The sequence below is a fragment of the Kogia breviceps genome, chromosome 3 (assembly GCF_026419965.1).
Source record: "Kogia breviceps isolate mKogBre1 chromosome 3, mKogBre1 haplotype 1, whole genome shotgun sequence".
Classification (NCBI taxonomy): domain Eukaryota; kingdom Metazoa; phylum Chordata; class Mammalia; order Artiodactyla; family Physeteridae; genus Kogia; species Kogia breviceps.
The window spans coordinates 77,534,194-77,561,191 of NC_081312.1; the positions used below are offsets into that span (position 1 = coordinate 77,534,194).

A 26,998-nucleotide genomic window follows, 5' to 3' on the forward strand; every position below is an offset into this window, starting at 1 on the left:
TTCATTGCTTAAGTACACCACTGTGAAGCTGGCCTACTATGGTCTTCAGGCATTTGGCCCTGCAACCAACCCAAGAAAAGCAAAAAATTAACCATGTTAACTATACAAGTTCACAAAAAATTTTAAAGTTAAAAATAATAAAAAGTAAACGACATAACCTAGTCTTTCTCTAGAGACAGTAAGTTACCTTGAAGGGCTTTACATCTATAAAAAGAATTATTAGCTTTTGAATGTCGTATACAACTGTAAAAAAAACCAAAAAAACCCCACAAAAACCACAAAAAAACCCAAAAAACAAAACTACTTCTTATTTGGTAGGAGGATGGACCTCTCCAGAAAAGAAACCAAAGGAAAGCAATGCCAGAATTGATTACATTTAAACAGTTTAAAATACAAACTGGGTTTAGAAACACTGACATTTCAAATAGCTATTTTTTCCTTATTCTCCACCAGAAAAGAAAAACCTTAACATCTTCTCCTGGAGAGAAGTGATAAAAATTGAAATTTTGTTTTGTAGCAAAATACTACTTTACAATTCAATTTCAATTCTGACATAAAGACCATTTTCGTGAGATTACATCTTCACAATGACAGTTGTAAATAAATGCGCTTAATATGTATCATTCACCAAAATGTAACTTGAGAACACAAAAGAATGCTTTGTACAATTCATTGGAAACAGGCACGTGGAGTAGGAAGGAGTATAGGTTCCCCTCAGTGTTGCAAGCCCTGGGTTAGTGGGAGAAGACTGTCCTTACATCATATTCAGGTGAGGAAATGAAAGCATCAAACTTGTAGGCCTTGGAGTTGTGTGTGTATTGGGGTGGGGACCCCGTGTGTGGTGGTTGTGTGCACCCTTTCTTTTCCTTCAGTGTGTGAGCTCTGCAGGGGCAAGGGTCATGCCATTCCACGAGCCTCACAAAGCAGCCAGCCCAGAGCATGGGCTGAAGAACCTCAGACAGCTTCTAATTCCCCTTTTAGAAACCTCAGTTTAATTATGCACCAGTCTTTTTTTTTTCCTGTTTTTTTTTTAACATCTTTATTGGAGTATAATTGCTTTACAATGGTGTGTTAGTTGCTGCTGTATAACAAAGTGAATCAGCTATACATATACATATGTCCCCATATCTCCTCCCTCTTGCATCTCCCTCACACCCTCCCTATCCCACCCTTCTAGGTAGTCACAAAGCACCGAGCTGATCTCCCTCATGCACCAGTTTTTGAAATTTCCTTGAACAAAATTCTTCTGGATTTGCCCTGGGTATGTATCTGCTTCTCTTTGTATTCCATCTCTAAATGACCAAGGTGGGAAAGTGGCATGGTAAGTGGCACTCATCTCTTCCACTTTTGCTACCTCTTTTCCTTGGAAAACAGGATGGGTTCAAAACTGGATACAAATACAGACCTTCCTTGACTTACAATGGGGTTACATATGATAAACCCCACGTTGGTTGAAAGTATCATTAAGTCGAAAATGCATTTAATATACTAACCCACTGAACATCATTAAATGTGCTCAGAACACTTACATTAGCCCACAGTTGGGCAAAATCATCTAACACAAAACCTATTTTGTAATAAAGTGTTGAATGTCTCATGTAATTTATTGAATGCTGTACTGAAAGTGGAAAACAGAATGGTTGTATGGGTACAGAATGGATGTAAGGTTATTGGCCGTTTACTCTCATGATTGTGTGGCTGATGGGGAGCTGTGGCTTGCTGCCACTGCCCAGAATCACCAAAGAGTATCAGCATATCACTAGCATGGGGGAAAGATCAAAATTCAAAATATGGTTCCTACTTAATGTGTATTGCTTTAGCACCATCAGAAAGTCAAAAAATCATAAGTTGAACCATCATAAGTTGGGGACTCTGTCCATTTCCCTGGCTGATCGTGATCTAATCTGTTCTCATCTGAAGAAAAGTTTATTGTCAGTAACATCCTGGATTTAATATGATGTCATTATTGATGACCATACAGGTGGTGCATTATTATCAATCACTTCAGTTTTTAAAAAAAACTTTATTATAATCGAAGTTTATCTTAATTTCACTACTAAATGATATTACTGATGAGCAACTTTAAGGTCTATCTTTTCCTAAAAATTTCATGCAAATGGTAGGGGTACTTCTGTACCCAGACAGCTCTAAAAACACAACATCACACCTTTATCTAAAATTGGATTCTGTCCTTATACATTTCAATTAATTTTTTCTAAGTTAAAAAGCATCCTTCCAAAAAATCGAATTTCAACCTGATTAAGGCTCTAGATCTAGCTACCAGTTTGTAGGAAATAGAAGGAATAAAAGAATAGATTAGACAACAAGAAGAGAGTACAAATTGGCAAAATCCAGGAAATGAAAAAACCAACAGGTTAAACGTTCTGGTTTCCTCAACAAAAAAGCTATGAATACTAAAGAATTTAAGAGACACATCAACTAAATGCATTGTGGGGAATTTATTTGGATTATGGTTTGAATACATTAACTATAAAACCAGTTTTCCTTAAGACACTGATGAAAGAAATTAAAGATGATACAAACAGATGGAGAGATGTACCATGTTCTTGGATTGGAAGATCAACATTGTGAAAATGACTATACTACCCAAAGCAATCTACAGATTCAATGCAATCCCTATCAAACTACCAATAGCATTTTTCACAGAACTAGAACAAAAAATTTCACAATTTGTATGGAAACACAAAAGACACCGAATAGCCAAAGCAATCTTGAGAGCAATCTTGAGAGCAATCTTGAGAAAGAAAACCGGAGCTGGAGGAATCAGGCTACTGGACTGCAGACTATACTACAAAGCTACAGTAATCAAGACAGTATGGTACTGGCACAAAAACACAAATATAGATCAGTGCAACAGGATCGAAAGCCCAGAGATAAACTCACACACATATGGTCACCTTATTTTTGATAAGGGAAGCAAGAATATACAATGGAGAAAAGACGCCTCTTCAATAAGTGGTGCTGGGAAAACTGGACAGCTACATGTAAAAGAATGAAATTAGAACACTCCCTAACACCATACACAAAAATAAACTCAAAATGGATTAAAGACCTAAATGTAAGGCCAGATACTATAAACCTCTTAGAGGAAAACATAGAACACTCCATGACATAAATAACAGCAAGATTCTTTTTGACCCACCTCCTACAGAAATGGAAATAAAAACAAAAGTAAACAAACGGGACCTAATGAAACTTAAAAGCTTTTGCACAGCAAAGGAAACCATAAACAGGACAAAAAGATAACCCTCAGAATGGGAGAAAATATTTGCAAATGAAGCAGCTGACAAAGGATTAATCTCCAAAATTTGTAAACAGCTCATGCAGCTCAATATCTAAAAACCAAAAAACCCAATTCTAAAATGGGCAGAAGACCTAACTAGACATTTCTCCAAAGAAGATATACAGATTGCCAACAAACACATGAAAGGATGCTCAACATCACTAATCATTAGAGAAATGCAAATCAAAACTACAATGAGGTATCACCTCACACCAGTCAGAATGGCCATCATCAAAAAATCTACAAACAGTAAATACTGGAGAGGGTGTGGAGAAAAGGGAACCCTCTTGCACTGTTGGTGGGAATGTAAATTGATACAGCCACTATGGAGAACAGTACGGAGGTTCCTTCAAAAACTAAAAGTAGAACTACCATACAACCCAGCAATCCCACTACTGGTTGTATACCCTGAGAAAACCATCATTCGAAAAGAGTCATGTACCACAGTGTTCGCTGAAGCTCTATTTACAGTAGCCAGGACATGGAAGCAACCTAAGTGTCCATCGGCAGTTGAATAGATAAAGAAGATGTGGCACATATATACAATGGAATAGTACTCAGCCATAAAAAGAAATGAAATTGAGTTATTTGTAGTGAGGTGGATGGACCTAGAGACTGTCATAGAGAGTGAAATAAGTCAGAAAGAGAAAAACAAATGCCATATGCTAACTCATATATATGGAATCGGAAAAAAAAAAAAAGGTTCTGAAGAACCTAGGGGCAGGACAGGAATAAAAACACAGACATAGAGAATGGACTTGAGGGGACTTGAGGACACGGGGAGGGGGAAGGGTAAGCTGCGACAAAGTGAGAGAGTGGCATGGACATATATATACTACCAAATGTAAAATAGATAGCTAGTGGGAAGCAGCCACATAGCACAGGGAGATCAGCTCGGTGGTTTGTGTCCACCTAGAGCGGTGGGATAGGGAGGGTGGGAGGGAGGGAGACGCAAGAGGGAGAGGATATGGAGGATATATGTATACATGTAGGTGATTCACTTTGTTATGCAGCAGCAACTAACACGCCATTGTAAAGCAATTATACTCCAGTAAAGATGTCAAAAAAAAAGCCCCAGTCTTCCACCTCTTCCGCTCCCAAGAGAAACACAAAACCTTTTATGGGGATATTTAAATATTATCTGTGTAGCTGATAATATTATTCTTTAACTACTGCTGTTTTACATATGATAATATTGTTATATTATTAAAAAGAGACCTTATACTTTAGAGGCATATACCAAAGTTTTTTTTTTTTTTTTTTTTTTTTTTTTTGCTGTACGCGGGCCTCTCACTGTTGTGGCCTCTCCCGTTGCGCTCCGGACGCGCAGGCTCAGCAGCCATGGCTCACGGGCCCAGCCGCTCCGCAGCATGTGGGATCCTCCTGGACCGGGACACGAACCCGCGTCCCCTGCATCAGCAGGCGGACTCTCAACCACTGTGCCACCAGGGAAGCCCCAAAGTTTTTTAAAAAGCTTGCTATTTGGTTAATACCTGGAAAGCCCCAGATGGGGCTAAATTTGCAGATATGAGTGCTTAAAGCAAATAGGCCTTTAACTTGCTGAATTCTGCCCAATGGCATCTCCTGGAAACACAGTAAACATGAAATGGAGCAAAGCTCGTTTAATTATGTCAAAAATAATTGCTAAAACTTGTCAAATGGAATTTGGTAAACAGATTCATTCCACTGGCACCTTGCCTAGCTAAAGTTTCTCGTATAGTGGTGGTAAAAAGATTTATAAGATAATTCTTGCTTTAAAATAGCAAAAACACAAACCCAACATTTACTACGCTCATCCTACTCTTAAAACATGAGAGATATACCAATGATTTAGAGAGACTACTCTGATAGTTCACTTGCAGAAATTCTACTTTGGGCTTTGAAGCCTTGAAAAGATGTTGCTACTTTTGACAATACCCATGAAAAGCAAACTATTTATTATGATATATAATAAAATACAAATATGATCATCAAACTGAGAACACTGTAGAGTTAGCATCCAGACAACAAATGTTTCTTTGTAGATAATTCACTGATGTTGCTACCATTGAACAATGAAAAGTTTTAAGTAAAGCTTTTGGAAATTCAGTCCCATTTTAAGTATGTCAAGGAATCTCAATGCTAAGTGAATCTGTTCATGAATCCATCAGTAAAATCAATAAATTACAGTTCGACTTACCAAGTTACTGCCTTATAATTTTGACTTTTTTTATATCAGATTTTCTTAAAACTCAGCACTTTGTCTTTTAGGTGTGGAATGGAAACTTTAGATAAAAGCAAACCAAGTACACTCTAAGGCAAGCTGTAAATAATGAGAATCAACATCGGTACTACTGACGTTCTCAAACAGATCCACCCAGTACAAGGCAACTTGTGACTGTCCAATAAAGGCAGCACATATAATTCACATAAATAATGCGAGGACCCAAAAAGTGCCCATCAAAATTTGTTCAGTAAAACCAAATACTAAGGCTTCTGAATATGCCATTTGCATTTTTGCTTCCTAGTGCTGCGCTTACACATTGAACACTCATAAACTATCATTAAAATACGTACTGTCCATCTGTGTGAAGGAAAAAAATAGCCATGAAATGGCTACCAGAGTAAAATGGCAGATCTGGTAAGGCTGGAAGTTAAATGTGGTCAAAACATAGGCTGAGGTTCATATTTAGGAGTTGGATCAGGAAAGGTGCTGATCAAAACAACTGTCTTAAATAGCAAAAGTCTGGGAGACTGGGTTCTGTAGGCAACACCAGACACTGGGGTTAGAATCTGTGGGTACCTCTGAGCAGGAACAAAGAACCAGAATGCTGAACATTACCTCTCTGCCAGTCTGGAACAGGCGACAGGGATTTATCATGTTATTAGCTGAGGTGTAAACTCCCCAGTTGCTTTCTCTCTCTCACTGCATTTCCTCTCCCTTCTGTCACTGACAATGTGAAGATCAGCTTTCCAGATTAGTGCCTCTGGATATTAATTAGAAAAGTGGCATGTTCTTAGGCATGGAGATTTTCCTGTGCCCAAACTTTGTAGAGGCCCCACCAAATTTTCTCCTGAGCAACCTACTAGTTAGGGTAGCTTCCCAAAGTCCTTAACGTCATATTTGCATGTCTGCTTCTCAGGAATGGCTGGGGGAGATGGCGTATAACCATGGTAAGGTTAATTAGAACAATCATTACCCTATGCAAAGAGAACTTTTGTATCTTCCACCCTCTGTTTTTTTGTTTTTGGTTTTGTTTCCAAGGTTACAGTCCTTTCCTTTATTGGAGTTCCAGATTTTAAAAACTGAAAGTAAAGCAATCATTTAGTGGTTCAGATAAAAGGAAAGCATCTTTACCTGAGTTACCCATCAGGCCTACTCTGACGTGCCCTAGCTCCTCCCAGAACAAGTTTCTGGGTATCTAAAAAAAACAGTTTACATATCGACTCATTAAAAGTCATCTCTACCATATGGGTCAACTAACTATGAGAACAGTTCTTCTCATACCTATTAAATGTACACAGTCCACAGTTAGATCTCTTACTAGAAGAAAATTATCTGCGGAGTAGGTTCTTTGGGACCCAATAAAGTAGCCACCCTCTGTTTTGAAGGTGACAATTTGACAGACACTGCCATTTTATTTTTTTTACTATTTTGTTGTTTAATCTGTAAATGTTAAGGGTAATTGTCACTTGAGAATTAGTATGTGTTTGGGTACTCATGTCAAATGTTTTTAACAGATGAGAACTAGGACTAGTTGAGTTTCACTAACCTTGGTTATTATTGTGGAATATAGTGTTAAGCAGTGAAACTTGACCTCTGGTTGGAGAATGCTGAGTCACATAAAGAATATGACCCAGCCTTCTCTTCACTCTTTTTTTTTTTTTTTTTTTTTTTTTAAACAGTACGCGGGCCTCTCACTGCTGCGGCCAGTGTTTTCAAACAAACTGATCACATTTTGACAGTCTATTGCTCTTGTCTATAATTTTTTTTTTTTTTTTTTTTTTTTGCGGTACGCGGGCCTCTCACCGTTGTGGCCTCTCCCATTGTGGAGCACGGGCTCAGGATGCACAGGCTCAGCGGCCATGGCTCACGGGCCCAGCCGCTCCGCGGCATGTGGGATCTTCTCAGACCAGGGCACGAACCCGTGTCCCCTGCATCGGCAGGTGGACTCTCAACCACTGCGCCACCAGGGAAGCCCTTCACTTTCTTCTTGCCTCTTCATCCTTCACTGTGCTCGAGTCATACTGGCCTGCCCTCTGCTCCTCCAATGGCCAAACTTCCTTCTGTCGTGAGGCCTCTGCTCATGAGTTTCCTCTGGGGAGATGTTGCCTTACCAAACTCATTGCAGGCATACTCGAAAGCTGGAATTAAGAGTTTTAAAAAAGAAAAGCAAGGATCTGGGACATGAAGAAGTTAATCAAAACTAACTTTAGTAGGTTTTATGTTGCCTACATGAGTTGACCTCAAAAAAAGTATATTGACTAATGGTCTCCTGTCTTCAGTTTGGGTATTACTCGTGCTTGCTGGAGCTGCCCAGTTGGAGATTTTATAAAGAATATTGTGCTTGTGAGCAGTAAATTCTTACATGATTTTAAAAAAAGCGTTTATAGAATCTTATGAATGAGAGTAGAAGCTAGAAGTAGGAGAGAGAAAAGGCCAGTCAGTAGCTAAAGGTATGGATATGAATTTGAATTTTATACTAAGAAGATGTGAATTAGTATCAGAAAGATAATTTCAATGAACTGAGCTAACATATAGTAAGAAAATAATAAGACAAATCAAACATAATAGGTAAGACTTCTTAATCCTTTAATATATGAGTCTCTGGTATACATTTAGCCAGTAAACAACAAATTGAAAGCAACCTCATAGTCCTGATAGAAAGGACTTCAGACATTTTCTCTCACAAACCCCACAGTATTCTCTGAAGGCATGCTTTGAGCCGTCTGCTTCATCATGGGATTAGTGTTTGGGGATTTTAATTATTAACATTCACCTTGATGGAATATTTTTAATTGCAAGAAGAAAACTTGGGCAGATTAAGGTAGAAAATACCATGTTTGAGAGATGTAAGTGGTAATAGGGATAAATTGACTTTCAAAAAAGTCCTCAGTATAGGAAACAAAATGAAATTTTAAGGAGGAATGGATGGTGGGCCAAAGAAGTTCAGGAAAAGCTTGACTCCACTATGGGACCCAAGTTACTGAGAGTTTTGCAGTGACCTTTGGAGAGTGTTTTTGTCCTAGTGGGGCTGTGCTTTTTCTGTCCTGCACTGAAGTGTGTGTGAGTGTGTGTTTGAATCTGCATGGCATCCTACTGATACAGACTGTTTTCCAGATAATGACGATTTGGCATCGATCAGACTTTTCTTTCTCACCTACTCCCTCTGGAAGTGAATCGTGTGCCCTTGCAAGATTGCTGATGGGATTAAAGGGCAGTCTACTCCTTAAGGTATTAGACCTGGAACCTTAGATTATATATATGATGTTTCCATCAGCTGCAATAACCAACAAAGTCAATGTTTTGGGTGTCAGATAGGCTATAAATAAAAAACAAGCTGTTAGGTGGACTAAATATTTTTTGAGGAAATATACACCATGAGTGTTGAGGATTCATCTTTATATTCTTTTATTTATTCAGGCTTGTCTAAAAATTTGCTCTCATCTTGGAGTTCTGTGCCAGGGTTTGATGTTGGCCTTGTTTCTGAAAGCCATTGATCTGAGAAATTTTACTAGATTGTCTACTGTAGTACAGGGTTAACACAGAATATTTGCCAACTATTTTGGGGAAAACAAGTTAGATTCTAAATTCCAGAATGTCAGCATCATCCTTCACTCATAAAGCCTAGAACCCTTCTATGGTACCTGAGTATATTTGGCTATTCCTTCAACATAATCCATGCAGATGGGGAAGCACTTATTAGGGGTATTGGGAAGATAGGCATATCCTATTATGCTCAATGTGGACATTTGATGCTCAGGGACCTTTGGGGCCGCACACCTGGTGAGAAAGCTAATTATAGGTCACTGTTGAGCAGGAGAGAATTTTCTTACCTCTCATGTTCTTTTGGCTCAACCTAACTTTTTAAATTCATCACCCACGTGGCTTGTATGATCTTCCTCACAAAGACCAAAATGTTACCTGTTGCTTTGTTTTAGGATAAATATTGAAGTGCTTGACATCTGCATCTAGAAAGGCTCATCCGTGGAAGCTAGAAAGTGGGGGGTAGTAAGGACTTTTTATATCCTGTAGGCTGAACTGTAGATTGTCTCTGGATTGATCTGTGTCAGCCTGTGGACTTAGGATGTACCTGGACCTTCCAAATACGCCATGTCCCATAGATGAGCTAGAGAAATGAGAGAGAAGAAAGGGTATGTTTCATTTTCTATAGCAGCCATGGTGTTGACCATTGAGACATAGTGTCTTTCTATGAAGATTGTGAACCTGTCAACCTATAAAGTTGTGATTTCCCGTAGACATGGTCTCCTGGTTAAGGGCATATTCTAAGGGCTGTGGAGGATTTAAAGGAAGGTGATCATGATAAAGAAGAGCCAGGAAAATGGAGCTTAAAATGAAGTACTCATCCAGAAATAGTGCTACATTCCTCTTGCTTTCTAGAGCTGGTTTCCGAAAGGACGTACCACAACGGTCTGGGCCAATTTTATAAGGAAGAGATCCCAATACCTAGGACAGATGTCAGTTATGGGAATTGCCACTCCCAAATAATTGGAACTGGGTATTTTTAGGCTTGGGCACATTTTCCATCTTTCACACTCACTCTTTGTATACATCTGATCTGTATTGTTGAAACCAAAAGTCTTTGCAGGTTCCTTTGCCCAGATAAAGACTGTTCCTTGTCATCCCACCTGAACTTCCACTGAAGAGCTTTATGGTTAAGTTCTTTTATTTGGCTGAAAGCTCTTTTTTGTTGATGTGGCTGAAGGAGTAAGCCTAAAATTCAAAGCTGTCTTATTTATGACTAAAGTGTAAGTTTTTTGATATATATATATAAAGTATAAAGTGAGGGTTAGCATGAATGACATCTGGTGTTCCAGCTTTTGAGATCTATGGATGTTTTGTCTTAAAGGCATTCTGAGATGGTCTTTGCCCTTAAGAAGTTTCAGCTTTGTTTCTAGATTTCCTTACTTCTGTTTGGCTCAGTTCCAAAAATAACATGTGTTTGTTGTTTACAAAGGAAAATTCAACTGGAAAATATATTATGCAGAAAGGAAGTCTTCTTCAATCCCACCCTCTGAAAGAGAATCATTCTTAAAATAGGTATCTAATGATCTCCATTTATTTCTATGCATATATTAATGTTTTTGTGATACACACATATGTGTATATATAGTATGTTCATAGGTGTGTCTGTATATATTGTGTGTGTATATATATCTTATTCATACTGTACTAAAACTTGATTTTTTTTCATGTAACAGTTGAGATAATGGACATCTTTCCATTTGTCAGTACATATAAAACTACATTATTTTTGGGGCTTCCCTGGTGGTGCAGTGGTTGGGAGTCCGCCTGCCGATGCAGGGGACACGGGTTCTTGCCCCGGTCCAGGAGGATCCCACATGCCGTGGAGCGGCTGGGCCTGTGAGCCATGGCCACTGGGCCTGCGCGTCTGGAGCCTGTGCTCCGCAACGGGAGAGGCCACAACAGTGAGAGGCCCATGTACCGCAAAACAAACAAACAAACAAACAAAAACTACATTATTTTTTAAAATTTAGGTATAGTTGATATATAACATTATTTTCAGGTGTACAATATCATGATTCAACATTTGTATATATTGCAAAATGATCACCACGATAAGTCTAGTTAACGTCCATCACCATACATAGTTACAATTTTATTTTTCTTGTGATGAGAACTTTTTTTTGAATAAAGCACACATCTTTTTAAAAAAATTTGCTTATTTGTTTTTATTTTTGGCAGTGTTGGGTCTTTGTTGCTGTGCACGGGCTTTCTCTAGTTGGGGTGAGCGGGGGCTACTCTTTGTTGTGCTACAGGGCTACTCTTTGTTGAGCTACGTGGGCTTCTCATTGCAGTGGCTTCTCTTGTTGCGGAGCACGGGTTCTAGGTGTGCGGGCTTCAGTAGTTGTGGCGCGTGGGCTCAGTAGTTGTGGAGCACAGGCTTAGTTGCTCCACGGCATGTGGGATCTTCCTGGGCCAGGGATCAAACCTGTGTCCCCTGGATTGGCAGGCGGATTCTTAACCTCTGTGCCACCAGGGTAGCCCAAGAACTTTTAAGATCTACTCTCTTAGCAAGTTTCAGTTATGCAGTACAGTATTATTAACTATAGTCACCATACTGTACATTACATAAACTATTGTACTTTTATTTATTTATTTATTTATTTATTTTTTTGCGGTATGCGGGCCTCTCACTGTTGTGGCCTCTCCCGTTGCGGAGCACAGGCTCCGGACGCGCAGGCCTAGCGGCCATGGCTCACGGGCTTAGTTGCTCCGCGGCATGTGGGATCTTCCTGGACCAGGGCACGAACCCGTGTCTCCTGCATCGGCAGGCGGATTCTCAACCACTGCGCCACCAGGGAAGCCCTATTGTACTTTTAAAATGACCTCATAGAATGTTAGTAATTCACTATTGGAGGCAGATTAAATATACATTTTGGCCAGAAGGTCAAGTGTTGAATCATATTCAGCTGAAGCGAAAGCTAAATATCACTGTCATAGAATGGATGTGCTGGAATACATGAAAACTGAAATTTCAACAAAACTATTGAAATGTTATTATAAAAGTTATTAGTGGCCAGATTTACTTTTGACAATATACAGGCATTCTCATTTCTCACCACTGTCTGCTGTTAGCTTGTTCCTGCAGTCACTGTACCATCCTACACATTCATGATACTAAATAGGTGGTAGCTGGCTGAGGTAGGTAGAGGAGCACAATACTCTTTGGCTAGTTCTGCCAGAATAGTCGAGGGTAATGGTTCCCCTCGCAATTAAATTTCTCTTCTCTAAGTAACTAGTTAAAGACTGGGTAATAGGCTAGGTGAAGACTTATCTCCTCATTAACTGCTAGACTTGGAGATTTGTTAGATGATCATGAGTTTCATTGAAGGAATCCCCCAAATTGAAGCATTGTACACTGCTTTTTTTCCCCATATTCTTTTCCATTATGGTTTATTACAAGGTGTTGAATATAGTTCCCTGTGCTATGCAATAGGACCTTGTTGTTTATTTTATATATAATAGTTTGTATCTGCTAATCCCAAACTCCTAATTTATCCTCCCCCAGCCTTTCATCTTTGGTAACCACAAGTCTGTTTGCTACGTCTGCGTCTGTTTCTGTTTTGTAAATAAGTTTATTTGTATCGATTTTTTAAGAGTCCACATATAAGTGATATCGTATGGTATTTGTCTTTCTCTGTCTGACTTACTTAGTACGATCATCTCTAGGTCCATCCATGTTGCTGCAAATGACATTATTTCATTCTTTTTTTATGGCTGAGTAATATTCCATTGTGTATATATGTGTGTGTGTGTGTGTGTGTGTGTGCGCACACACACACACACACACACACACCACATCTTCTTTATCCATTTATCTGTCAGTGGACATTTAGGTTGCTTCCATGTCTTAGCTATTGTACACAGTGCTGCTGTGAACATTGAGGTGTATGTATCTTTTTGAATTAGAGTTTTCTCCAGATGTATGCCCAGGAGTGGGACTGCAGGCTCATATGGTAGTTCTACTTTTAGTTTTTTAAGGAACCTCCATGCTGTTCTCCATAGTGGCTGTACCAAGTTACATTCCTACCAACAGTGTAGGAGGGTTCCCTTTTCTCCACACCCTCTCCAGTATTTATTATTTGTAGACTTTTTAATCATGGCCAATCTGACTGGTGTCAGGTGATATCTCACTGTAGTTTTGATTTGCATTTCTCTAATAATTAGTGATGTTGAACATCTTTTCATGTCCATTGTGCACTGCTTTAAACATTCTTTCTGATTATTTTCAGAAGCATACTTAAGATCACGTGTATCTAACTTTCTAATATTTTTGCTGCTTTATACAATGAGTTGATTGAAAAAAATCCATCATTAATTTTGGCTCCAGAAATGTGGCAGTAGAGCAATGTTGTTGACTTTCAAGATACACAGAATTGTTTCAATATCGCCTGTATCTCAGCTTTCATTGCATGTCCACCAACTTCAGCTTTGTTGGAATAGAATAACATGGGACTTTTTTATTATGTAGGAAAAATGTGAACTCTCAAGGTACATCAGTGTTGTTCAAATGCCCCCCCTTTTTTTAGCAGATTCAATGAATAAATTACTTCTTAATAAATAATCATTGGATTTAGCAGGCCTGCTATTTTTGTATTCTTATCTGCAAAGTAGAATATTATGGGATTTTGTTGCTGTTGTTCCAGCAGCCTATGTAATAGGCACTAGCTCTTCTCTGTCTTGTTTGAGGATATGGTATAAGTACACAGCAAGGCAGTTCCACAGCCTCTTATACATCATGAAATTAGTCTTTGGCTGAAGGAGGAGGAGGAAAGTGTTATACTCCTTGTATGCTTTCTGGTTCTGTTCATTAAACTGTGCTATAATTACTTTCTGAACACACAGCTCGTGCGTGTGACCAAAACTTTGAATGCTTATGACTTGTAAGACACATTTCACCATGTTTGTTCCATTGTCAACAATAGTTGGCTTTCCCTGTTCTTCACTGGGTTCCATTCTATACTTCTTCATTCTGATTCATTCTGTTAGTGTGAGAGACAGGAATTCTCTCAGCCAGAGAATAAAGCAGGAGCAGAATTGAATGCATTGTGAATGCACCACATTGTCTTATTTAATGGAAGTCTCCAAGTGTTTGTGCACGTCCAAATGTCTGACGTACAAGATATAGGAGTAGCATGTTTACTAATACCACCATTGTTCTGTACATGTCTCGGTATAAGAAGAGAATTTTGGTAACATGTTTTCCAGAAGTACTCTTGACTCCAGGAGTCATAATTTTGACAAGTCTGGACACACTTTCATCTTCAATGAGAGGATTAGAGAGGTTGGCTTTCTTTAATAGTCATTTAACCATCTTATTTTTCAAAATTAGCCTCTATGTACTTTATTAGGATTTTTAAATTGTGTTGTTTTGGAGTTTAACTATTATAAACAAAATATGCTTAAAGTACCTTATTTTTCTCACACATTTTCTTCTTTTCTTTGTATTTTTTATGTGAATACTTTATTTTGTATCAATCAAGAATAACTTCATGGTCAGAAAGAGAAAGACAATTACCATATGATGTCACTTACGTGGAATCTAAACTATGATACAGATGAATTCATTTATAAACAGAAACATTCACAGACATAGAAAACAAACTTATGGGGACTTCCCTGGTGGCGTAGTGAATAAGAATCTGCCTGCCAATGCAGGGGACATGGGTTTGATCCCTGGTCTGGGAAGATCCCACATGCTGTGGATCAACTAAGCCCATGCGCCACAAATACTGAGCCTGTGCTCTAGAGCCCGTGAGCCACAACTACTGAGCCCACATGCCACAGCTACTGAAGCCCGCGTGCCTAGAGCCCGTGTTCCGCAACAAGAAAAGCCACCGCAATGAGAAGCCTGTGCACCACAACAAAGAGTAGCTCCCACTCGCCACTACTAGAGAAAGCCCACGCACAGCAATGAAGACCCAGCACAGCCAAAAATAAACAAATAAATAAATAAATTTATAAAAGCAAACAAACAAACTTATGTTTACCAAAGGGAAAAAGGGTGGGGGAGGGATAAATTAGGAGTTTGGGATTAGCAGATACAAACAATTATATATACAAAATAAATAAACAACAAGGTCCTACTGTATAGCACAGGGAACTATATTCAATATCCTGTAATAAACCATAATGGAAAAGGAAAAAAAAATGACTTCATGGATGTCATTGTGATTTTATAGTTTTTCCTATTTTTGAAAACTTTACATTGCAAATCATAAGATCCAGGTCTGATAACTGGATTTTTTTTCTATTGTCTCTTTTTTAAAAAATTATTTTTATTTTATATTGGACTATAGTTGATTTACAATGTTGTGTTATTTTCAAATGTACAGCAAAGTGATTCATTTATACATATACATATATATATATATTCTTTTTAAAATTCTTTTCCCATTTAGGTTATTACATAATATTGAGCAGAGTTCCCTGTGCTATATAGTAGGTCCTTGTTAGTTATCTATTTTTAATATAGTAGTGTTTATTTGTCAATCCCAAACTCCCAGTTTATCCCTCCCCCCAACCCTCGACCCTTTGGTAACCATAAGTTTGTTTTCTAAGTCTGTGAGTCTGTTTCTGTTTTGTAAATAAGTTCATTTGTATCATTTTTTTTAGATTCTGCATATAAGCAATATCATATAATATTTGTCTTTCTCTATTTGACTTCACTTAGTATGATAATCTCTAGGTCCATCCATGTTACTGCAAATGGCATATTTCATTCTTTTTAATGGCTGAGTAATATTCCATTGTATATATATGTACTACATCTTTGTCCATTCATCTGTCACTGGACCTTAGGGGCCTCCATGTCTTGGCTATTGTAAACAGCGCTTCAGTGAACATTGGGGTGCATGTATCTTTTTGAATTATGGTTTTCTGTGGATATATGCCCAGGAGTGGGATTGCTGGATCATATGGCAACTCTATTTTTAGTTTTTTTAAAAAATTAATTTTTATTGGAGTATAGTTGCTTTACAATGTTGTGTTAGTTTCTACTGTAAGGAAAAGTGAATCAGCTATACATATACATATATCCCCTCTTTTTTGGATTTCCTTCCCATTTAGATCACCACAGAGCATTAAGTAGAGTTCCCTGATCTATACAGTAGATTCTCATTAGTTATCTATTTTATACACAGTATCAATAGTGTATATATGTCAATCCCAATCTCCCAGTTCATCCCACCCCCACCCTTGATATCCATGTTTGTTCTCTAAGTCTGTGTCTCTATTTCTGCTTTGCAAATAAGATCATCTATACCATTTTTCTAGATTCCACATACATGCGTTAATATACGATATTTGTTTTTCTTTCTGACTTTGCTCTATATGACAGTCTCTAGGTGCATCCACGTCTCTACAAATGACTCAGTTTTGTTCCTTTTTATGGCTAATATTCCATTGTATATATGTGCCACATCTTCTCTATCCATTCCTCTGTCGATGGACATTTATGTTACTTCCATTTCCTGGCTATTGTAAATAGTGCTGCAATGAACATTGGGGCACCATGTGTTTTTTTGAATTACGGTTTTCTCTGGGTATATGCCCAGTAGTGGGATTGCTGGGTTATATGGTAATTCTAGTCTTAGTTTTTTAAGGAAACTCCATACTGTTCTCTGTAGTGGCTGCACCAAGTTACATTCCCACCAACAGGGTAGGAGGGTTTCCTTTTCTCCACACCCTCTCCAGCATTTATTGTTTATAGACATTTTGATGATGGCCATTCTGACTGGTGTGAGGTGATATCTCATTGTAGTTTTGATTTGCATTTCTCTAATAATTAGCAATGTTGAGCGTCTTTTCATGTGCTTTTTGGCCATCTGTATGTCTTCTTTGGAGAAATGTCTGTTTAGGTCTTCTGCCCATTTTTTGATTGGGTTTTGTTTGTTTGTTTGTTTTCCCCCTCTCTTAGTTTTCTGTCATCTTGGTCTCATTTCCTGATACACCTGAATTTTGGATACTGTGTATAAAATATAGTAGAGATAATTCTAGGTTATTGATAATGTCATTTTCCTCCAAAAAGGATTAACTTTTGCTTCTTTTAGTCAGAATCAGAGATTGAACTGATTCACTGCTTTGCCTCAGACTTTGTAAAACTGTCCTATTCCTCCTTGATCCTTACTTCTAAGATGTAGTCCTCAGGGGTCTCACCCAAAAGTCTTGATTTTCTAGGACTCTTCCTCACCCATGGGCCATGAACTCCATTTTTGTCCACCTAGTACCATAAGACTAGCAGAAGCTCTCTGCAGCTTCACAACCTCCTGGTTGTTACTTTATGCTCAGTTTTTCAGTCTCTCAGCACCACCTTGGAAACTAACAAATGCCTCAAAGGGAAAAGTAGTTCTAAATGCTAGACTTACCTCCTTGTGCTTCTCTTCAATCTGGGACTGTTGTCCCTCACACCCTGACTGTCTTGGTAGCTCTCTAATGTCTTCAGATAGATTTTTTTTTTTCTTTTTTTTGCAGGGAGTGAGGGGGAGGCAGTGTTCCTAGTTGTTCAGTGCAAGAGAATAGGTTTGCAACAAACTATTATAACCACTGTTGGAATTTTACCTTTATTTGAAGTGGAATATTCAGATATTAAAAATAAATACATAGAGCATGCCTTGTTTGTATTACTGTTATCTTGTACTGGTTACATATTATAGGATCTATGTAATCATAGGATCATTCTTAATATAGAAGCTCAGGAATGCCAAAAATAACACTATTGAGTAAGGCATTCAGCTGTTCGACCAAGTTTTAAAAATCTACGGGATTTATTTTTAATTTAGTCATGATCTATTTCATATATATGTTAGCTGCTGGCATTTCTTATTCTCACCCCTTTTCCTGTTTTCCTACTACATGGTTTTGTTCTGGTTGATTTGCAAAAGCTCTCTTTGAATGTAAAAGACAGGCTCTTTGCCTATATGTGCTACAAATGTTTATCACCAGCAAATATGGTTTGTATGACTGCTACATTTTAGGATATTTTTTAAAGGTTTTTTTGTAACCTTTCTATTGTCCTTTTAAAATGTTAATATTGCACAAATATTTATAAACTACCCACATATAATCACAATACACTTATACATCCACATGCACAGACAAGACATTATTAATTATATTATTCAGGTTCTTTATATCATAATTTTTGAGGGATCAAGTTGATTTGCCAATGACTAATGGTAGTGATTTTACCCTTTCTCATGATAAAGAGTGACGTTCTTGGTCTTTTTTACCTAGAATTTGATCTTGTCAAGTGTTAAAATGTTATGATCCATGTGTTTTGGAAATGCTGGGGGTATGGTGTAGATTGTGATTTTATCTTTGTCTCTTTAATTCAGAATTCTTCACTTCTTTTCCCCCTCTTTTAAGTTAGAAGTAAAGAATGGATTCTGTGGTTAAATAACCTGAGAGATATCATAGGAGGAGAAAGTGGGCCTATACCTGAGTCTTAAAGTATAAATAGGATATGAATGGGTAGAAGTATGTGGGCCTTCTAGACAAGGGAGAAGGATTAAAAAAGAAATGAGGATAGGGTAGAAAATGAAGTACATTCAGAATGTGAAAAGAGCCTCTTGGGAGCAGGAAGTCAAGAAATAGGAAGCAAATGTGGGTTAATGAGGTAGGATCACATTTTGGAAGATCCTGAAAGCTAGGTGGAAAATAATTATGTATAAATCGGCTATTCTTAATGCAAATAACCAGATAAGTACGTATTTACAAAATAAGCTTTGTGTCAAAGCTCGCTGTACGGAATCATCTGTCAAGCCTGTTTATTTTGATTCATTTTCCTTTATTGCAAGAGCTCAGAGCAGTGCACCATAATCCACATTAACTAATCTAATGCACATTCTTTGAGTTTTATTTTGTATCTCACATTCTAACCAGGTGATTTTTAGAGTGTTGGTTGAGATTGGTAACCTCGCCTCAAAGAGATATTTTAAGTCTGTCATATTGTGGATCAGTTGAGAACTGCTTTCCTTCAGTTCTGTTTTTCTCCTTCCTTTTCTGCTATGCCCACCCCCAAAATCATAAATATAAGTTTCCTTGCATACATTAAGCAGATGAGATGAAAATATGCTAAATATGGGGAGATGGCCATGTCTGCAGGCCTGGACTGTTCAATTGTCTCTCAAGAAGCATGTAGGATGGTGGCTTATTGAGAGTTGAATGAAGCAATGAATACAGTTGCCAATAGTTATTTTCAAGTACCCACTAGGCACAGATGATGTGGAAAGATGCAGAAGCCAGGACCTTCTATTGAATGATATCACTGAGTTTGGGATGGTCAGCTCTTCAGAAACAGCACTTTTACTCCCAAAGGGAAATTGAGAAAACTGAGTGTTTTCCTTTAGCTTTGACCTAAAATTGTATGTTTTTTCTATTCCCAGGGGACTCCTTCTCACAGTTCCGGTTTGCCGAGGAGAAAGAGTGGGATAGTGAAGCTTCATGCCCCAAACAGGTGAGGTGAAGCTGTGTCTGGAATGTGGATTGGCTCTTCTCAAGGCTGAAGACCAGCACCTTTCACATTGCTGTTGAGATGGAGACTTCACATAGAGAAGAGTCTAGTAATTCATGTACAATTCAGCCTCAGTTACCTAAATTGCTCAGAAAGTTTTCAGGGAGCTTACCTTATACAGGCTCTTGGAGCTGGAGTTGACCTTTATACATGGCCATCTATGTGAACTACTTATATAGCTCATATATGACTATAGTTCATATAGACTGGGTTGCAGGGCTGAAAGTTTATAGTCACGATTTTAAGTGGACTACTTTGCCATTTGGCCTTCCTTCTTTTCCCTTTCTGTGAAAATTCATCTTAGGCTTGAGAATTAATTTTTTTCTCCCACACTGTTTTTGGTGTTAGGTAAGAAAATCCTAAACTTTATAGTTTTAAATAACTCTTCTTCTATAATTAGGAGAATAAAGCTCTAAAATAAGAACAAGTATCATAGAAGTCTTTCAGTGAATCCGTAACACCCATACACTTTATTTGCTTTATTCCTGCCTTATTTTCTTCCCATGGAGTTTTGATGATTCTCCAGGCAGGATTTCACTGAATCCGTACGAGAGATGACAGGTATTCTTACCCTTTTTAAAATGTGCAGAGAATGAGTAAGTGCTGGCGTGGCATATGCTTCCGACTCCGGGGCTGGAGCATACTATCTGATACAGTGATCAGACAGCCTGCCCACAGCTTCAGACAGGAGACTGAGCAGCAGACCTGACAGGTAAAGGGCGGGGCCTTCCTCCCCATTCACTGTCAGCTCAGTACACACACAGTAGGTGGCTCACACCCCCAGGTGGGCTGGCGTCATGTTGTTTGGGATGGACATTGACTTAAAGACAGAGGGGAGGGAAGTGACTTGTAAAATGACTTCCTGTCACTGTACAAAGAGTATGTTTTATAATATAGGAGAATTGGGGAATTAAAAATATTTGTTTTTGCTTGGGTCCGTTTGGGCATGTACCTGAGTATGGTTTAGAATTCTGGGGCAAGTTGTAAACAGACGAACGCAGATCATGGAGGAATTCAGTGAAAGCCAAACAACTCACATTTCAACTCACTTGAACCGTGTTGGCTATCAGAGAACATTTTGTTATCCTGAGAGTTTCAAATAATTCTAAGGTTCTTCATTTATCAAAACACATGTTCTTTATTAGATATTTTATTAGATGTAGCTTATTGGAAGATGAATGAGACAGAGACCATGCTTGTTCATCGCCCTAGTCCCCTTACCTTAGCACAGCGGCTGACACATAGTAGATGGTTGGTAAATATTTACATGATAAATGAAAAAGAATGCAACATAAAATAAGTGGTATAATAAATGAATGAACATAATACTGTAGGAGAAAGCTGCTTTGGGCTGGAAGTGATTGAGAGTCGGAGCATGGGATAAAGATCATTTGAATGGGCCTTGGTAGATGAGTATGGTTCTGGTAGGTTCTGTCTGGGGGACAACAGGAGAATGATGAGGAGATCTGAAAGACCAGGCTGTGCTCAGAGTCGGGAGCATAGCTGGAGTGTGGATTCTCAGAAGAGGCGGCTTCCAGGGTGGGGCTGGGCCACTTAGTACCAGTGGTTTGGTCTTCATTTTTATCTAGGGGCAGTTTAGCCTGTGGGTCAGAGCATAGACGTCAGAAATGCAAACCTGAGTGTAAATCCTAGTTCTCATCTATAAAATGGAACTAATAATAAAATGTAACTCACAGTTGTCATGAGGATTACATTAGATTATAAATAAAAGTCCTTCTGTTCAGTTCCTGACACAGAGGAAACACTCAAAATTAGCTCTCACTACTATTGTTACTTGTTAACAAAAGTTTTGTTTAGCAAGAAAATGGAAATGGCTAGACTGGACCTCTGCAATATTGGGAAGGAGGGACTGAACAGGTCAGAGGCTGGAGGCTGGGAGAGCAGGCAGGAGGATATTATGTTGGGTGAACAGGAGGGGACGTGGGCCGACAGTGTGGGCCATGAGAGGGAAGACGGTTCACTGGCAGATGGGCCTGCAGCGGAGGACGTGGTAGATTGCGTCACGGGCCAGACGTGAGACATGAGGACAAGAAAGATTCGCAGGGGCGCTAAGCTTCCCAGCACGCTGATGAGGTGAGCAGTGGTGACTGATGGAGCAAGAGAAGGCAGGCTTAATTGTGAGCATCTTGAGTTGAGGTATTAGTAGGACACATCCCAAACTGAATTCATCACTTCGCCATAGGTACTGTTTTGTGTCCCACATCTCTCCTCACTCGGTTCTCTTTATTTTTGCTTACTTGAGAGAGAAAAGAGAAGAATCTATCTGTCTGTCTACCTGTCTGTCTATCTATCTATCATCTGTTCCTCATGTGCTCCCCTGTCCGCAGCACAGCCAGTGACATGAGGCAGTCAAGAGTTTGCCAGTGGGTCCTGGCGGAGGCCCCGAAGGGCACCCTGATGGGAGAGGGCCCAGTGCTGTCCCTGTGACTTGCCTTCATGTCTCTGTGGCTCACATGCAGGGTGAGGGGAACGTGGCCTGGTGGTCAGGGTCCCTGCTTCAGCCGTGTTGGCCCCATTACTGCAGGGGAGTTGGTCCCTTCGATCCATGAGTGGGGCTTTCAGCCCTGTCCTTTGGACAGTGTGGGGACATGCGAGGAGGGAATGGGTGGGAGGAGAACTGAGGGTGAAAAAAATAGGTCCATTATTTTTTGAAAATCATCTGAAGCTTTTTTATCATTCCATTTTTCAGTTGTGTTGACTAGTGACTTATTTAGTCAGTAGAGCTTCCTCAAGCAACCACTGAGCACTGGGTGGCATGCCGTGGTTCCTGAGTGCGTGGCTCTTAAGGGAACAGACACTCAGGCCCACCCCTGAGAGTGCAGTTCTGAATGAGGCCTGACGCTCTGTACATGGAAAACGCCCCAGCTTTCTCTAAAGTGTCGCTTGATCTGGGCACTTCCACTGTAAAGTGTCCCTGTGGTCCCTGAGTCCCCAAATGAATGTGGACAGTGAGTGCTGTAGCTCTTGAGGAAGGTGCAGAGGCTGTAAGTGGAGTTTCTAGTAGGTTTGTTCCTCACCAAATGGCGTACCTTTACACAGACACTGAGACTTGGAGTCCGATTGGGTTCCTGGACAGGGAGGAACCTTCCGGAATAGATTCTCACCACTGAGTCTGTGCACACACTGATGGCGGAGAAGTGGGGTGGAGGGACTTTGTTCTAACAGTCAAGGCTGACCTCCTGCTCCCAGCCTCCGAGTCTGCAGGAGAGGAGGCACTGGGGTAGCCGGGCTGCATGCTCCAACTGTGAGTGACTGTCACGGTTGGCCAGGTGGATGTAGAGATGACCCACCAGTTATTTACAACATGGAGCAAAAAAGCTAATTCATGGTGGTTATTCCAATTAAATATATTTTCAAATTCACACTTTGCCATTACAAGCAATTCACTTCAGCTCCCTTTATGTCTAAGGCCTTCAGCTTTAGCCCTTTAGGGGACAAACTGGTGACAAAAAAGGGGAAGTCTTCTTACACGGTGGTGTTTGATGGTAGCTTCTAGGCTCTAGGACTGCTGCAGGGAGACGAGGAGAAATCACTGTGCTGGGCTGAAGTGTCTTGAGGTCGTTATGGAGGCGGTGCCCTGTCACCTGGGCCTTGGCTGGTGGGTGGGAATTGGAGACGTGGGGAACGGCGACACTCCAGCAGCTGAAGGTCCATCACTTGGGACTCGGCACATAAGCGCAGCCTGGCCATTCCCTGGATCTCACAGACTTTTCATTGTTAACGATATACCTTGTAGCTGTGTCACACATGATGCAAAAGGGGGGAGGAAGTTTGGGCACTTCTAGCTGGACCGCAGCACGTCTCAGCGGGCCTTCTCTAGAGAGCTGAGACAGCAGCAGGTGAATGGTTGGCAGAGGCATCGTGGACGGGAAGTTCTCGCTCTTTTATAGGCTGAAAGCAGGGGGTCTACCCGGGTGACTTTGCAGACCTCTTGGCAGTGGGAAGGGTGAGATTTCCAATTTGTAATGTGGTGACTTACTCGTGGGTTAAGCATTCAGGATCACACTTTTCTAGTGGTTTGAGAGGTCTTCTCCAAACTTCGAAACAAAGACTGGCCATGCTGGTCTTGATCAAGCACTTGATGTCTCCTGCTTTGTTAGCCTCCATCCTGCTCCCTAAATACTCTATGTTTTTAGATGTAAGTTCCTTTTTTGTTTTCCAGGGTGAGGGGCCACATCTGCTGCTGCCAACCTTGCTTACCTTAGAGCTAGCCATCTCCGGAAACTTTCAGAAGGGCAGTTGAAAAGCTATATTGCTTCTTTTGATCCCTGTGTACTGCTGTTGTGAGGCTCAGGGGTTTGAGTGGGTCTGGATTTAGTGTTGGCACTCTACTTGAGAGCACCAGGAGTGACTCCCCCCCTCCAGTCATTATAAACCCATCTACCCAAGACATCCTTACAGTGGACTAGAGATTAGACTCCATGACCCCTGGGTGTGCTTCTCTAACTTGAAATCAGTGATTGCAGCATAAGTCATGGTTCTGCCTGGGTCTGTGATAGTCCTTGGTAGACAAGGTGGTCCGTGGTGTCTGCCTCTAATGTGGCAGCCACCTTTTAGTTTTTCCTTCTCTTGGGTGGCCAGGGCACCTAGAAACACCTGTTAGGGGTCATGCGATAAGCTGGAACGTTTTCTCAGATATGGTCAATTTGTGAGGGCATCGCCTGGACAGGATTTTGCGTCTATGCATGGGAAGGGAGTTCAAGGGACTTTTAGTGTTGGCCTCACACAAAGTGCTGCCAGCTGGAGGGTAAGTTTCCATCCTCTGCTTTCTGGTTGGAAGAGAGAAAAGCGTATACCTCATGGGCTTCTTTGGCTGTGACTGTCATCCCCATCTGACTGCTGAGACAGCTCTTCCCTGCTCTCCTGAAGGCCAGCCATCTGAATCTGGGGGAGATGTCCAGTTAGATTTCATTAAGTGCTTTGAATTTTTTTCAGTAATTCCGAGAGCATCCACAGGTTCCAGGTTTCCATGCAGTCTTGATGTGAGGTAATCACCACCCTACTGCTGCTCTGGCAGCCTGAGCCGTGGCTCAAGAAGGTGGTTTTGGTTTTGCTTATCTTAATGCAGAGACGGTAGAAATTAGAACCATATCAAGTGTGATTTGTGATCTGATTACTCCAGCTAAAAGTAATAGATGATTTATTTACAGTTACTATCTATCGTCTTGTGCTCTTTTATTTCTGAAAGGTCATATGTAATCATCTTGATAAATAATCTTTTTTTTTGTTTATACAGAATTCAGCATTTTATGTGGACTGTGAGTCATTGGTTCGAGCCCTTCAAGAACTGCCTCTCTCTCTCCGACTCAATGTTGCTGCTGAATTGGTCCAGGTAAAAACCCTGACAGCATCCTGAGGCTGGTATGAATCAGGGCAGGAGAAGAATGAAAAATATCCCCCTGCAGGATGTTTCAGACTCATCTTTTCCTTTAATCAAGCTGAGCGCTTTGTATCAGGTAGAATTTCATAAAGTTTTGAGGGAGAATGAAATACTTTCTAAAGGTTTTTTTTTCATTTTATATTTTTATATATATTTTTAAATTTCATTTATATTTTATATTTGAAACATTTTAAAGGATCAAATGTAATAGAATTGAATGAAATGTAGAAGTATAGAGTCTGCCTTGTATCGTACTCAAAATGTTTATGTGCCAGGCTTTGTGTTAAGCACTAAGGTTACAGTGGTGAACAGACAGGCATGGTTCCTGCCCTCATGGAGCTTAATCTATTGGGAAAGACGGGTATTAATCAAGTTATCAAATTATAAGTCCTGTGAAGGGGAAGTACAGTATGCTGTGAGAATATGTAATAGTGAACCTGATCGACTTTGGTGTGATTAGGAATGGCTTTCCTGAAGAAGTGAGAGATAAGCTGAGATCCAAAGTATAAGAACATTTGAGTTGAGATTTAAAGAAGAGTGGCCCAATCAGATCTGCATTAATAACTGTGCTAATAATAATAACAGTAACAACATTCTGGCTGCAGAATGGAGAGAGGACTGTATTGGGGTGTCTGTGTTTAGGGTAAATCTGCACATGCACACCCATGCAAGAGTGGAAGAGGGGAAGCAAATTAGGAGGCCACTGCACGGTTCAGGTGAGTAATACTGTAGCTTGGACCAGGCTAATGATGGTAGAGATGGCAGGGAACTGGACTTTACCAAGAGGTGTACTACAAAAGTAAAATTAACAGGACTTGGTGAAATACTGGAAATGGAGAGGGAGCAGGGAAAGAATTTTCTAGGTTTTCCAGCCTGTGCAACTCAGTGGTAGCTAGTATCGGGAAGGGTGAGGCTTGGACATTATGGGTTTCTGTTTCTGAGATGTCAAAGGGAAAATATTAGTCAATTGGATTTAGAAATTTACAGTTCAGAATCAAGGATTGGAAATATAAATTTGGGAGATATCAGTGTAAGGTAGCTGAGAGAGGAGCCATTGAATCGGCTAAGAGAGGAGGGACCCAAGGGCTATACCAGAAGGAACTTTGAAATTTAATTGTGGCTAGGTTGGATTTTGTTAAAAAGTGAAACCCTGGGCAGTACTAAGTTGTAAATAGAATCCTAGCAACTAAAATGATCAGTTTTGTTCTGCAGTTGAATGTGATTCTAAGCCTGAGCATAGGTGGGCATCAGTGGGTATCCACCCAGTTGTCTCTGGCACTTACGTCATATTTAGGGCAGAAGGGCTTCCCTGGTGGCGCAGTGGTTGACAGTCCGCCTGCCAATGCCGGGGACACGGGTTCGTGCCCCAGTCTGGGAAGATCCCACATGCTGTGGAGCGGCTGGACCCGTGAGCCATGGCCGCTGGGCCTGCGCGTCCGGAGCCTGTGCTCCGCGACGGGAGAGGCCACAGCAGTGAGAGACCCGCGTACCACAAAAAACAAAACAAAACAAACAAAAAAACAAAACAACAACAACAACAACAAAATTTAGGGCAGCAAGTAGAATTCAGGGCTGGAGGACACTTAGGGGCAGAGAAGTAGAGAGGATAGCATTTGCCTCTGGTGGGGAATCACCCTGGACTTCTAATTAGGAGTGTTGGGGGGTATTGGGGCTTGTCTTAGCGATTGGGTGAGTGCTCCTCTTCCTCTGGCTGTCCAGAGATGGTCAAAGTCCTGACAGATTTGGTTTGTGAGCATTTGAATGTGAAGGATGATGATGTCAGAGGCAGGCCTGAGAGGAAAGATATAAAATAATTGTACTTTTATAAATAGTAACTTTTAACTATCTAGCCAGGTTTTCAAATGCCCACTCCTCCCATGAGGCAGAGCAGTTATTCTCAACTGTGTTTGCATGTTAGACTCACCTGGGGAGTTAACAAACAAACAAAGACAATGCCAGACAGCCAGTGCAGACCAACTGAATGATTCCAGGATTAGAATAGGGGACCACATCCCATCTTCGCCCTGCACACTG

At 40.2% G+C, this 26,998-nt stretch overlaps 1 protein-coding gene across 1 annotated transcript in view; it reads left to right on the forward strand.

Annotated features, from left to right (window-relative positions):
• AVEN (apoptosis and caspase activation inhibitor) overlaps window positions 1–26,998 on the forward strand; it is a 197,617-nt gene that overhangs the window by 168,006 nt on the left and 2,613 nt on the right. The window contains exons 3-4 of the mRNA XM_059058619.2: window positions 19,436–19,506; window positions 24,821–24,916. Of these exons, the coding sequence (XP_058914602.1) occupies window positions 19,436–19,506; window positions 24,821–24,916 (167 nt within the window). The remainder of the gene's footprint in view (window positions 1–19,435; window positions 19,507–24,820; window positions 24,917–26,998) is intronic.